General features: G+C 38.3%; 1 protein-coding gene across 1 annotated transcript in view; it reads right to left on the minus strand.

Annotated features, from left to right (window-relative positions):
* Positions 1-15,266, minus strand: part of LOC149232756 (C5orf35) — a 78,297-nt gene that overhangs the window by 56,961 nt on the left and 6,070 nt on the right. Inside the window, exon 2 of the mRNA XM_089379502.1 lies at positions 8,078-8,175. Within this exon, the coding sequence (XP_089235628.1) occupies positions 8,078-8,175 (98 nt within the window). The remainder of the gene's footprint in view (positions 1-8,077; positions 8,176-15,266) is intronic.

Genomic DNA, 15,266 nt, shown 5'->3' on the forward strand with positions numbered 1-15,266 from the left:
TAACTATCAAGAAGTGTCCTTAGCTGCATTAGCACCATCTTTATTAGTGTTAATTTCCTCCTGTGATTTAGAGGTCACCATATTAGTTAAAGTTTGTCTCACCTTCACTAGTTGCCTAAAGGTGAGGTAATAACTTGGAAATCTTGTTTTTGCAAGTTTAAACAACTGCAACTTGGAGTAAGTGCTATAAAAATAGTTTACCCTTGTATGCCCTGTGATAAATTTAATGAGTTGCTCCCTCTCTTATAAAGCTCATTAATCCATCCACATTCATTATGCTTCACAATATCATGCATCAAAAGGTTCAATGTGTGCACCAAGCACCCGGACCAAAAGATGTGTGGATGAGTACGCTCAATAAATTTTCCTATTGCCTTACAATTTGTTGCATTATCAGTATCACTTGAACCACATTATTAGGACCAACATCTTTGATTGCAATAGGAGATCAGCAATGTTTTGGGAAGTTGCACTTGTTGCACTCAAATTGTCAAAGTTCCAGGGAAGCAGAAGTACCAATTTTTTCAACAAAGATCAAATCACATAGCAACAGTCCATGTGTCATGGTTATCCCATTCTGCAAGTTATGTAATGTAAATGATCTTAGTAAAACTTCGAGTCTATGTAACAACCTAGGTAAGCCTATAATTTTGATGACGAATTCCATCCTAGGAGATTTTTTAACCTCGTTGATTATCTGTGTTTCTAAACACGACTAATTAGAAAAGTTTTTCCCCTCCAACTTAAACCCCCAAAGCTAGGGTGAAATTTATTGTTGAAATCTTAAGTGAGTCCTAGTGTTTTTAGTTGAGTCTAATGTAAAAGCGATTCAGGAATAATTTAAGCTAGTTGGCTTAACTATTTTATTACAAATCACTTGGTCTACTAGATCATATTGTGTCGCAAATGAGTTATGTGTCTTGACGGTCTAAGCCAAACGTGTATTCCCCCTTTGAGGGTTGAAAATGTAAAATCTTATGTATTAGAGGGTGGAAAAATAATTAAATCCCCTCATGGGTAAATTAAATAACTTTTTCTGGCTAAATAAAATTAAATCCTAAGCCAGAAATTAATTAATTAGAATCAAATTAAGTTGTCATAGGAAAATTAATCCTCCAAGTGGAAAAATTCGTGGATTTTAAAGGAATCATTTTTTAAAGGGCCTCCACCAAAGGAATATTGTATTTTTCAAGAAAATTTGGACCCTTGAACTTTGGTGGTTAAGTCAAAATCAATTTTTTGAGGAAATTAGCTCAAAATAATTAATTTTGAGCTAATTAAAATGGAATTAAATGATAAATTCGAAAAATTTTCAAAAATAAAAGATCAAGGGCCAAGATTAAAAAATCTTGAAGTGTTTATCAACATCCAAGATTATTTTGACATGGATCAAAGAAACTAGCCATTATTTTTTCACTTGGAAGATTTATCTATAAATTAGAGTCAGTTGAGTCTCTAGTCATCTTGATATCTGGCTAGAAAATTTCTACTGAAGCAGCTATGTAACTATTATCCTGCTAGGAACTATTTTTTCAATCATAATAAATACTTTGGGGTGCAATTCAAAGTATTCTTGCTTATCGATTTGCGGTATGTTTTGATTACGGGCATCTCTATGTTGTGTTGAATATTGGAAAGATTTGTTTTTCTCATTAGAACCATACTATTGATAGTTTTGCGCTAATCTTAGGTGGTTTGATTCCCCATGTGATCTAACAAATTATTTTTGAGATAAATTCATAGTGTTTGCAAGTACTTTAGTCCTTGGCCTCCAAGTTCACAAACTTGGGCAAGAATCATTGTTGCTTGGATTCCAAATATTTATATGGTGGATTAAATCTTCCCTAAGGCTATAGTATACATTGGGGTTTCTAAAGTGTTTTTAGCCATTCATCACAAGAACAAACCTCCATAAAAATATTTTCTCAAAATTTTAAAATTTTCAAAACCCTTGTATATTTGTAAGTTTTCTAAATAATTTTGTAGATCTAACTTGTAAATTATTTTTTCTAACTTGGGTTTTGGGGATTTTTAGTATTTTGTATATATTTGGGGTTTGGGTGTTTTATTTTCATTTTTGCAGGTTGGATCAAGGGATCAAGTGGAAGAAGAGCTAGATCTAGGCCCTTGAGGGTAAGATCTAGTCTCTAAAAAATTTTGCAGGGTCAGCCACTGAAAATTTTGCAGCAAATTTCAGATATAAAGGAAGAAATTGGCATTGGAGACCTCAAAAACCCTAGACGTCTAGGGTTTTGAGGCTATTTTTGCAGGTTGCTTATTTTCAAATCGGGGAAAAAACCCATTTTCTGAAGGCCCTAGCCCTTACCCAACCTAAAGGGCTAGTGTTTGGGACCTATTTTGCAAGCATTAAGAAGGCCATAAGCCCTACAAGAGCTAGATCTCATTGCAAACAAGGGTTTCTTCAAAGGATTGGCATTTTATCTCTAACAATTTGTTTTGCAGCAATTTTGGGGTTAACATTGTGTTTTCAAGTGGTCACTTTCATTGGAAGTCTTCCTAGCCATCTACAAGGCCCCAAGGCCTCTTGATTTGCTCTCTAAACCCTAATGTTTCACTGTTTTGCTACTGCTGTAATTTTTATTTTATAACAGTGATACAATTTCCCTAGAACACATTAAGTTAGTCAAAATACTATAAAATTGCAAATAAATTATTTTCCTAAATTTTGGCCACTTCGGCACTCATCATCTAGCCTAGATCTGATTTTTTGCTTGCTGGAATTTACTGCATAACTGATCTGAAATTTTCAGAATAACACACCTAAAAAGACTCAAAATTTTCATTTTCCAGTTTGGAAATTTTTTTCCAAGTTTTGGGCCTAATTTGGCACTTGTTGTAGCATCAATAGCTCACCGATTTTCTGTTTACTTACTGCTGTAACAAGTTATACCAGATCTGAATATTTTCTGAATCATACACATTAAAAAGCCCTAAAAACTCATAAAAGCTCATTGGTAAATTTGTTTAAGTTTTCAAGAAGTTTTGGGCATATCTTGGCACTAGTAACTCACTAAGTGCATGATTTTCTTACTGCTGTAATATGAGTTTTCAGATCTGATTTTTGCTGAACATAATATTTTAAAAGGGTTGAGAAATCATAGTTTTACCTTTGCAAGTTGTTGGGCATCTCAGTAATCATCCCTAGTCACTATATGCTTGTTATCTCTTGGATTTAAAGTGATTTCCTAACTGCTGTCGTAAGACTATTAAGTGCTGAAATTTCTGAAGTGTTATTGTTAATTTTGATTATCTAAGTTTGCACTTAAAGCACTCACATATCTAGGCTCTAATTTGTTGATCGTGTTGATGGTTTTAAGTCATTGTGGGACTTTGAAATCTAATTGGCATCTTGTGGATTGATATATTGGTTAACATTGACACTTGTATCATTAATCACTTGTCTTGTTTTAAGATTGTTTTCTAATCATTGTTAAGGAATCTTGTCATTAAAGGCTAATCACAAATTTAAGTACTTAAAGACTTAACCACTCTTCACTCAAGAACTTCACTCATTCATCTTGCATTTCATTCTAAGAGTAGTTGCACTTAACAACTTACCTCCAAACATAAGCTTGGTTTATAGACTCCTAGGGAAACCCTTTCTCATTTGACTTGAGGGATTCAGCTCTTCTTGGCGGTTAACACAATGGCCTTGCAGTCGTCAAAGCCACAGTCTCTGCAGCGCCGAAGGCACTGGATGGTTGGAACACGGGGGGAGGTATCATTAATCAGGCCACTACCTGCTTCCCCTTGGCTTCCATACCACAACTTACCCTAAGCACTGTTTCTCAAAACAGTTAAGGGAGAGGTTCAACTTAAATTAGGCATTTAATCTAAAATTAACCAAGGTCCTTGCATCACACTTAGGTCTTACGAGTTGCATTTCATATAGGTTAGTCGTTCATATAAGCAGTGGTTGTCCATCCAGTTACTTGGCTCTAATTTATAGTAAGCAAAAGATTTTGACTAGATCAAACACTGCTCTCAATTGTAAATTCAATAAATTCTTAATCTTGTCAAATTTTACCATGTAGTTAGGCCACTCAAATGTGTCTCCCGGACAAGTTGGTTCCCAACTTGTTTTCCATCATGTCATATTCATAGGAACTACCCCCCATAGCCTGATGTTGGGATACAGCTAGAACGGAGTGGGCGGGGATCAGAGTGACAACCTCCACCCTGAGCGGTTGTCGCGGTGCCTGTACACTCCGGGCAACAACAACACTGATGGAGGAGGAGTCATGACATGTAATAAACATTGCACCACTAGCAAAAACACCAAGAACATTTATCAAATGTTGGTTTCTAACATTTGTCCATCCATCTGATACAATGGATACCCCACAATCCACCCACTCATTTGTAAAATGTGTCAAAGCTCTTTGAACCTTTGCTTTTTCTCTTTCTAATAACATTGTTCTAGCTTTCTCAGAGTTGGGGCCCTTGTATCCTTTTGGGGCTTCATTGATGTCCTTAACCATATCATGCCAGTAGGGAGAGCGACTCACATTGAATGGTACACCGCAAGCACAAAGAAACCGGACTATCTTTCCATCCACATCATCCCTCCCAGCGACATTCAGGAAATCCCCTATTGTTCTTCTACTTCCATAGGTTGCAGAAGTACCATGAGGAGATGAGCTACCAAACCTAGAGGTTGCACTTGATTCAGAATGAGTTTCTTGTTTCTTGTTGTGCAGCCTCCTCTATTTCGATGTATTTTATTCTTTGTTCAGTTGAAACCTTTGGGCAAATTGCTATCCACACGGCACCATTTTTTCCATCATTGCCCAACACCCCACAAAGATGCCTCCTCACACGGATATATGAACCACTAAATGGTTTTCCTTTAGGAAAACTACAAGCGCACAAAAACTTGTAGCTTCCACCACCTTTTCCCCCTTCAAGTTTGGTCACATAATTCCACAAGGGTGTCAATATAGCTTTCCCCTATAGCATTTTAGTGTTCTCTTCATCCCCTTCCTCTTCAAACCCTTCCTCCTCATCATACATTGGGTCACTCATATGGGGACCACTATCCTCTTGTTCTTCTTCCCTTCTATTCCTACTCCCCCTTTGCCATGATGAAAACCAAAAGTGGAATGATACATCGAAGCTCAAAGAACACCATTTTGGAATATGAATATTGATGGACAACCTGCAATGAAATGAGCAAGAAGAAAGAATGGGAAAGTGTAGGAGAGGGAGGAGAAAAAATACAAACAGTAATGACAGAAAAATGAGGGAGTTTGGGGTTTGCACCTACCTCTTTAGCTCTTGTAGATGGAAGTCCTTCTTTACTCCTCCAAGCTCCTCCTCCATCACCGCTCCTAGCTCCTCCTCCTTCACTCCTCCAAGCTCTCCTCGAGCCTCTCTTCTCCAAGCTCTCTTCTCCTCTCTTCTCCAAGCTTTCTTCTCCAAGCTCTCTTCTCCTCTCTTCTCCAATCTCTCCAAAAATACAAGAGTGAGGAAATGAGAGGGGGAAATGAGCTTTATCCCCATCTATCATTTCCCTAACTCAACCTAAACCCACCCCCAACTCAAGTTAGACAAAAATAAAATAAAAAAATGAGTCATTTGGGTCAGTCGCGCAGAACCGCCCATCGGGCATCGGATCCGTGCCCGATCTGCCGCAGATCCAAGGCGGATCCGCAGTTTGGGATCGGGCCAGCACGGTTCCGAAATTCCAGGAACCATGCTTTCCGACCTGATCCGCGGTTCCGGATTTCCGATTTCCGAACCGCGGATCTGGCAACGGATCCCCCACGAAACTGTACGGGACGCAGATCCCAATTTCAATCGGGGGGGGGGGAGGGGGTCATTTCACACAACGTTGGAGCCAACCTCTCGCGTGCAAGCAGTGGGGGAGGAGGCCACTAGTAAATTCTTTGCCACCACCCCACCTGCAATACAAGCGGAATTGGCTGCAGCATAGCTGCAAAGGAGGAACATGTCAGCTGTGGAACTGTTGGTGGAGCTAGGAGATTGGGTCCCAGATACAAGCTACAACCGTACCCGAATAACTTGGTACCTCCAGGCAATGGATGTTTACTGCCATATAAATCACTAATGGGTAAAGTCTTGCAGGAGAAAGGTGAAGTGCAGCTAAGGACTCAGGCCCAGCTGGAGGGCATTCAGAGGCAACTCATCATTCTGGATCAGAAGCTCAATATCCTTGCTGAACATCATGCCAATATCGTCTTCACAGCAATCAAGACCACTTCTGGTGACCAAGAGCCCATCCAGGTTGACTCACCCACCAACTGATTTTACTTATGTGGAATCTGCTAGCTTTTCTTTATTATTACTCTATTTTTAGTTATGTCTGTTATGTTTGTGACTGTGAATTTCCTAGCCATACATGGCATAGAAGTAGAAAGGCACTAGGGCTCATAACCCAATTTTGTAATGTAAATCTATTTTGGTCAATCAGACATGGTTCAAACCTATCAAAGAAGCAACTGTTGTGCTACTGGTCTGCTTTCCCAAATGGCAGGCCAGTAGCAACAACCAGCTAAATCCTGAATGTAATTTTTGAATTTTGGAAGTAATACAAAGCAGCCAAAAATACAAAAGAAAAAACATTTTAGTGAAAGAAATCAACTAAAAGTATCTTCACACAATCATAAACATTGCAAGAGATAAGTAAGTTGAATAAACCAGTTATTTCATTTTTCAAGGTTGCTTGAATGTAAGCTTGGTCTGAGTAATCAATTCTAATCAGTCTGAGTTACAAGGAATCTTCAGGAGTTGACAAACCCTTAAATCAACTCCTATTCACTTCGAAACTCTGTGGAGATACAGATGATCTACAGCAGAAGCAGAGGATGAATTGTCTGTAGGAATCTTGTTGATTGCAGCATTACAAATCAATTCTGAGTGAAAGAGAAAAAGAAAGAAGATGAAGAGCAAAGAAGACTAGGCAAGGACACTTCAACTGCTGCAATAATTAACAGGAGCGAAGCCAAAAGGATCCAAAAATTTGTTCTTCTTTGAGCAGCTTGTTCTTATGGAAGTATTCTAAAAATATTTGTGTTATCTTCGTAAGAATAGCATGTCTTTTGCCTTAGGAGTAACGCAACCTTATTTCCAAGAAAAACAGCATGCTTTTCGAAAAACAAAAACGAAGTCTCCAAAAGTTGTGTCCGTTCATCCTCATGATCAGTCAGAGGTATTTCTAACATCACAAGCAGTTGTATCAATCATCACATTTGTTATTATCAATTAGATTTTACCCTTGTGGATTTCTTTATTTTATCCTCATATTGGATATTTTAATTTTTTACAGCTATCATTATCACAGTTATTGCTATCCAACAGGTTTGTTCATAACACCGAACTGTGAATGCACACTCTATCTCTCTCTCCTCTATAAATGCTCCTGCACCCATATGATGCTTAAAGTGTTGTGAAAGATGCTTCAGAATATAAAAATATTGTTGAAGGACCTCCAGTGATAAAGCAACACTTGAACATAATTGTAAATATCAGTTTCCTTGCATTTCCAAAAGCCTGTAGAAGTATGGAGTCATGGACTCTTTTTTAAACAACATCTGTAGATTGTGTGCCAGGGCAATTATGTGTTGGTTGCTAAGTAAATGAATTAAGCAAACAACAGTTTTGGTCAGTTTCAAATTTAGAAGTACTGCAAAATTAATGAGTTGTTCTGTTCCAAACCAAGGAAGAGCATATTCGAGAGCCAAGAAGCTGTTCAGGAAACTTAAAAGGAAAAGGCTTCCAGGTTCGAGTAGATATAATAATTAAATGGTTTTTATAACAAAGGTTTCAAGAAAATGATAACCACAAGAATTATATTTTCTTATTCATGCCCAGAAATTTATCATATTGGAAAAGCACCTTCTCGGTCATGTTCATATCTAAATGGTTTATATAGCCAATGTATCAAGAAAACAATAATCAGAGGAGTTGAAATTATTTTGTTTATGTCCATCAATGTGGCAATTTGGAATCAACTCCTTTGGAGTTTTTGCACCTAAATAATGTCATATTACACAGAACTGAGGAAACTGAACACTTAAGAAACAATACAATGTACCTTGTGATGAGGAAAAGGCGATGCACATCAGCTTCCAATTGAGCTTGTCTTCGATCTGCTTTCTTAAACAGAGATTTTGTAGGAAAGGCTGTCCAGATCTGCAATAAAACAAAGCATTTGCGACCCTATTATGAAGCTAAAAGTAGGATCCAAACTATTATTTGCCAGCCATCCTATGCTTTCATTGCATATGTGCTTTAAGATAAAGGTTCAACCACTTAAATGAAAGGAAATCCCTTTAGAAAGTCCACTCGTGACCGAAGGTCAATCAGACTCAAGCGTAGACAGTTAAAATTCAAAAAGCAAAATAAGAAGTACCTAGTGCATCTCCTAAAGAAGTAACAAATCTAGGCTAACAACAATGAAGGAAGATAAAAAGGACAAAAAATAGAGGGGTTTAACCAATGAAGGAAACCCTATACAATGTATAAAAGAATAGTTAGGAAGAGTAGGAACACAGATAAGAAAGACTAGTCTTAGTCTCAGTTAGAAGAAAACAACGCAATGTCATCAATCACAATAAAGTCCCCAATGTTGAAACTTGATCCTTACGATAAATCATAGGGAGAGAACCCTGGGCTGAGAGGAGGTGGTTGGACTAACCAAGGGGGTGGGCGTTGTCAGGAACTCCTTGCAAAATCTTTCCTTTCATCCAAGGCCAAAATGCTGGTTGAGCGAAAGAAACTGGCTGCACTTTCTTGCCTCTGGGTCATGGACTCGTTAATGAAAACAAGAATGCAAAACAGCCCATCGGCTCAGGCCATTCCTCAGCAGACATTATTAGACAGGGTCTTGGCATGGGCATTTCCATCAATAGCTTTGAGGATGATAGTCACTGACTCTTCTTACTTGAAGCCTATTTCACTAGTACTTTTAGAATGCATTTCATAGTTGACTCCCTGTGGGTTTTAATCCTTGACCCTCTAGCTTTAGGATTTCCTATTGTGCTCTTGGAAGATGCCTTTTGCATTCTGCTTGTCACTAGTTTAGTATGTTGCACTTTTCAGTCCTACTACCCCTCCATTAGTGGGGGTACATATATTTTCCCAGTGCAGCATTCACCACCATTGTAAGCCCAAGGTCACAAGTTAAAGCCATGTAAAAACCATGCAAGGCCCTGTATTAAGTATCCTAGACCTGTGTCTTGTTGATTTGAGTTTGTATCTTGTGATTTGGTTGGACCATGTCCTGTCCCTTGAAAGTTTCTCTAATCTGATCTCATCCCTAACCAAATTGGAGGACCTTGGTAGACTTATCATGTGGACCCATGGTTTTAGAGGAGCCTGCATTTGTAGGAGTGATCACTGGTGTATGGGCCAGTCCAGCCCGCGTCAAGGTGCACCTATGTCATCCCACAGTGTTAGAGTTTATACAGTCACTAGGTGACCTTGGCCTTGGTGCAGTATTCCTCATGACAACTCTTAGAGCACAACAGTCTCTTGTGACAGTTTTCACGTTCCCCAAGGTAGTTCACAATTCCCAATGCAAAGTGGTCCCAGAGATTGTAGAGCTCAGAAAGACAAAAACATGCCACATGGAATTTTTTTGATCTGAGCATTGGGTGAAGAGTTATGGCCGGTGAAAAGTGGTCAAACAGGGGTGTGCAGCTCCCACATGGCATATCAACAAGAGTGTTCCACTTTTTTGGGCATGCACTACATCCAAACGCATATACTCAGCGAGAGGAACAAAACCCATGTTTCAGAAAAAAATTTATCTTAAGCAGTTTTGAAAATCTCAATTTTGACCAAGTATTCAAGGGTTTGACCATGCTGATATGGCAGTTATTTGGAATTTTTTCAGTTGACTGAGAGTGTGACATGGCATGTGGTGGCATGAGGGTCAAAATAGTATATATATAACACTAGGCCTAGAAGGCTAGCACTTAGCATGAATTGGAGATGGTTGAATTACACTACTACTAAATTCATGGAAAAGTGGTCTGAATCAATAGATTCTAGGTTTCTTTTAAATGTTTTGCATACACTGAAAAGAAAAGAGAATGAAACAATTGACGAATTCAATGCTAGATTTGATAGGCTAATTTATGATATGCCTCAAAATTGTAGGCCCCCTGAAAGGCACTTATAGGTTATAACATATTACTTCCAGGCATTTGAAGGAAACTTTGCTTTCTCACTTAATCTATTTAAACCTAAAACTATCAATAAGGCTAACGAAAAAGCAAAAGACAGATGATAGTTGAAACTTCGCGAAAAAACCAAACCTGTCACTTCTGGAATCTAGAACCGAAACACAGACTAGAGCATCTAAAGGTAAAGACAAAACTTCAACTTCTAGTTCAGATGATCTTGTGTCACTCCTAGCTCACCAAATGGAAGAAATGCAATTGACCATGATAGACATGATACAAAATCAATAGAATGTGCAAAATGAAATGGTTCAACTAAGACGTGGTCAACAACCCTTCCAACCTAGAAATAATTTTCCTCCAAAAACTATTCTCAAACCTCCATACCAAGGTCATAAACCTCCAAATCCTTTAGATTCTAATAACACCCTTTCGCAATTCAATGAAGTGTTTTATAGGGTATGCGATGCCTTCCACTCTGAGCTTACTTGCCCAGCTTTTCAAGAAAGATGCAATGCGAGTGGGTCTGAAGGGTTGTGTATTCCCAGATACATGCATTCTATCTTCAATTGAAGGTATAAGTGGATTGTTTGATGAAACCCAACTTAACACAAATGAGCCTCATGTGGACAAGGTTGCTAGGTTGTTTGTTAGAAAACCTTCTGATGATGAGGTCAAGCAAATGTGTGTTGAAAGGTATAAAGGAAGTACTTATCAATAGAAGGCTAAAGAAGTATCCTATCTGAACCCTACCCCAACTCAAACTCCTAGTCAAACATCTAATCAAGCTTCCTCTTCATCCTAGAGGGTGTTGGATCCCCCTAAACCCTTTGATTCTATGGAATTAGATGTGGACCTCTATGGGTGGGCTAACAATGTTAAAGTGCCTATCTCATTGACTGAAGTTCTCAAGATTTCTACTTTCAGAAGTTAGATAGGGAAAGCCCTTGGTTTTGAAGAACAAAGAGCCCAAGAGATTGTCTAGAGTACCCCTACGCATGTTGAACGAAGTGAAGATCCCCCTGCGTTTCTCACACCTTATATATTTAATAAACCTAGCAATAACCCTATGAATGAGCCATTCTTAGTGTCACTAATTGTAACCAATTGGATCCTTCATAATTGTATGAAAAACTTTTGGGTTGCGGTTAATGTCATGAGTTTATAGGTGGCCAATAGGATCAGACTGAGAACCTGACGACCTTACAAGAATATATGTTCCTTCGATTCTTGCGAGATCCCGTTGGTAGCATTAATTAAAAATTAACAAGTCCACCTCACAACACATCCTTATGTATTTTTGAGTATGGATATTGTGGGGAATGCGCCTCCGGCTTAGGGAATGTTGTTGTCACAGAAGTGGATGGCAGATGTAGGTGGTGCCATTCAAATGGATTTATCTTACATCACACTGTCTACCCCTAAGGATACTTCGGTTAAGCTATACAGGGAGTCTTATCAAATGAACCATGTGGAGTGTTGAAAAGTGTAACTAGGTTTAGTCTTCATAAAATAAGAAAATTAAATTATTTTGTAAGTACTTGAATCACAGGTTTCATGATGAAGGAATTTTATTTTATTTAAGGTTCCCATTGTGAACCTTTAGGTTTTGTCATCTAGTCATAAAAGTCAAATTGAGTCAATGTCATGTATGAGGGACCCTTTTTGGGCATGTTACATTTTTGTATGAGTCATTAAATGTATAGGAAGGCCCTCCAAGACCAAGCAAAGACACCTCCTACAAGTCGGCTTCAAGATGAATTAAATAATCTTCACAAATAGACATGTCGGCTCACCCTCTCTCAAGTCGGCCTATTTCACTAGGAAACAACTATAAATAGGCAACTCGGCCTCAGTTCAGAGGGCAGAATTCCAATCAAGGTCAAGTCTGAAATAAGAAGTGTGAAGGTCACTTGGAAGAAGTATAAACATCAGCGAAGAGAGAAGGAAGAAGAGCGAAGTCTTTAAAAGTGTTTTTTGGACTGTTTTAGGGTTGATCTCCATTCACACATGCGAAGGAGAGTGTGGGTATTGCTACATAAAAGGCTAAAGTTTGTCTCGTTGTTCTAGAAGCTGATTCAAGAAAGATATAAGTCAATTCATCAAGCTGAGTTGGAGGAGAAGGCTATTCAGACAAGCGAAGAAGATTGAAGGGCTAATTCACCATATATATTTTTTATGTGTTAGGGTTTCCAAGGAGGCTGAAAAGGTTCTAGGTTTGAAGCTGAAGGAAGCCAAAGTTGAAGAAAAGCCGAGAAGGAGGAAGGAGCAAAAGGTTGACTATAGTCAACTAATGATCTCATCAAGGAAGTGTTGTGTCTTAGTCTTGGAGTGGCAAATAGGTCAAGGGTCTAGGTCTTGGTATTCGTCAATTGAAGTATCTATAAGAAGAAAAATTTGTTCAGGTTTTCCTCTCAAGTGGGAGAGGTTTTGGCCCTAGCTGATAGCCTATATTTTGTGTCTCTTGTCTCTTTATGATTTATGCATTGCTAGTTGTTCGATGACGTACAACACTAATAGCCTAAGTAAAAGAAGATCCTAATCTAAGAAAGTAAAAAGCATTCACAAGCAGTTATCTAACAAAGAGAAATCACCTAATATCGATGCCCTAGATTTCCCAACATGGTTTCAAAGCTAAGGTAACAAAGTCAATGAAAGGCATCGTATCAAGGGACACTCAAGGATCAAATTTGGAGGAAGGCATCAAAGCGAAGATCATCTTGAAGTCAAGATCTACAAAGGAAGCATCTTAACCCTAGATCAAAGAAGAAGTCTACAAATAAGTTTTGGAACTCTCAATCCATCTCAAGAGACCTCAAAGACCCTAATCAAGTTAAAGGACTTTTACATCAAGCAAGACCAAGAACGTTGTCATCAAGATTCTAAGGCGATCTCTCTCTCTCGTTGAAGCAAGATCCTTGCCATTGAAGGCATCATAAGACTCCACCATCAAAGGATCCAAAGGGATCTCCCTCTTTGTGGATCATGGATCATTATTGGAAAAAACTATCTTCATCAAAGAGAAGTTTTCTATTCTCTATATCATCATCAACATCAAGGAAGCAGCAAGGAGAAGGAGCATCCTATCAAGTAAGTATATTTATGTCCACATTTGAATCTGTCAAAATGTCTTTTTGCAAGGAAAGCAACAAATTGGTTGGGGCTTCAAACTATCTTGCATGGAAGAAAAGGACAAATATGAATCTCATTGAAAATGAGGTTGTGAAACATGTCAAAGGATCTATCACTAAACTAGGAAAGGAAGATGCTCAAGCTCTTGTAAAATACATGAAAGGGGAAGTTAGGGCTCAAAGGATTCTCATAGAATCCATCAAGGATCCCCTCATCCCATACGTATCAAAACTCGAAACTTCAAAAGAAATCTATGACAAACTGGTAGAGTTGTATTCCGTAAGCACTGTTGGAGAAGTCATCTCGTTAAGACAATAACTCTACAAGCTGAAGATGTCAAGGGAAGATGGAACAGCCTCATATCTGATGAAGATATCTGAGATCCGGGATCAACTTCAAGATCTAGGAGAAGTCATGTCTAATAGAGAAATAACTTCAGTTGTACTAAATGCACTATGGGAGGAGGGGTAACTTCACTTCAAGTATTTATGGGACGAAAGAAACTACTCCATTCCAGGATTTATGGTCACTATGCAAGATTGAAGAATCTAGACTAAAATCCAAATTTGATGGGGGAGCAGGTGAGCGAAATCAAGCTTGTGCTACAATGACAAGAAGAAAAGGAAAATTTGGAAAGTCTAGTTCTGGGAAAAGGACAAAGGAAATGGCTAAGATTCAATGTTATGGGTGTCAAGAATGTGGGCACTACAAAAGAGATTGTCCTAAGATCAAAAAGGACAATAACAAAAGAGGAAGAGAAGAAGCCCATATCACCGAAGAAGTAGAGGAAGTTGAAAAGAAGAAGACCAAGAAAGAGGAAGTAAGAGATCTCTATTATGATTGATATAGTCTTTCTCACCTAAGTTCTTTTCAATTTCATAAGTCTTCTGTTGTAAGATATTGCTATCATGATTTACTAAGAAAAAGGATGGATGCATCATGGCATCATAGAAGCATTGAAAACAAGAGCTTGGGACATCATCATAGAGAAGCATGAAAGATGGTTGATAATTGGAATCTATGGCAGTCAACTATGGAAGGATATAGCTCTTGAGAACCTCATTGGAAACATAGGTGGTACTTATGGAAAAGAAAGAAAAGGTCATCTAGTGCAAGGCTCATCATACATCTGTCAGAAGAAAACATCTGTTAGATGGGGATACTCTAGATCCTCAAGATTCTTTGATGGAATCTTCATCGAAAGGTTCACCGATCAAGAGGGGAAGCAGGTGTTTCATCAAGGATTCCAAACTTGTGGAATTCACGGGACGATGGTATGATGGCATAAGAGGTGAAGCAGATCAAGGGATTGAAGCTCTTTTCAAACAAGGAAGTTGCTAAAGGAAGTTTAGATGACATAAAGAAAAATGAGGTATGTATGCTTATATTCGATATTGTAAAGTCATGTCATATGGTTGCAAGTAACATGGATAAATGCTCTATCTTGAGAGCATAATCTATAGGAAGAATTGTCTCCTTCAAAGGAATGCAGGAATGCATGGGTCACACATTCACTAGATGAAATCAACATAATATGTCCTCATATGTAATATGAGGTGGCTGACAATAATTGGAGGAACTCTGATTGGATGTTCTTGGGAATGAAATGTGTGAAAGAAGAGATCGTGGAATATGCAACCATGGAAAAGGCAATCAACATCCAAGAACCAAGAGATTTGACTAGGATATATCCAAGAAAGGTATGTAGATTCTGATGAAGTTTGGAAAAGAAAGAGACCCTTGACAATATGTATCTTTGGGAGATGTGTCGATATGTATGCAGGACGCTGATACAAACTAGAAGATGTCATGATGAAAGACCATCACAAAGGTAATTTTGATTTAAGTGTTCATTTCTTATTTTTGAACAAATATCTAGATGGGCTTATGCAGGGCTGCCAAAGGAAGATCTATGGATATTTTCCACCACCAATGTCCATGTATTAGGATGAAAGATCCTTAAGG

The sequence above is a fragment of the Pinus tabuliformis genome, chromosome J, assembly GCF_031772625.1.
Source record: "Pinus tabuliformis cultivar Carrire ecotype Pingquan chromosome J, CPIR1, whole genome shotgun sequence".
NCBI classification, from domain to species: domain Eukaryota; kingdom Viridiplantae; phylum Streptophyta; class Pinopsida; order Pinales; family Pinaceae; genus Pinus; species Pinus tabuliformis.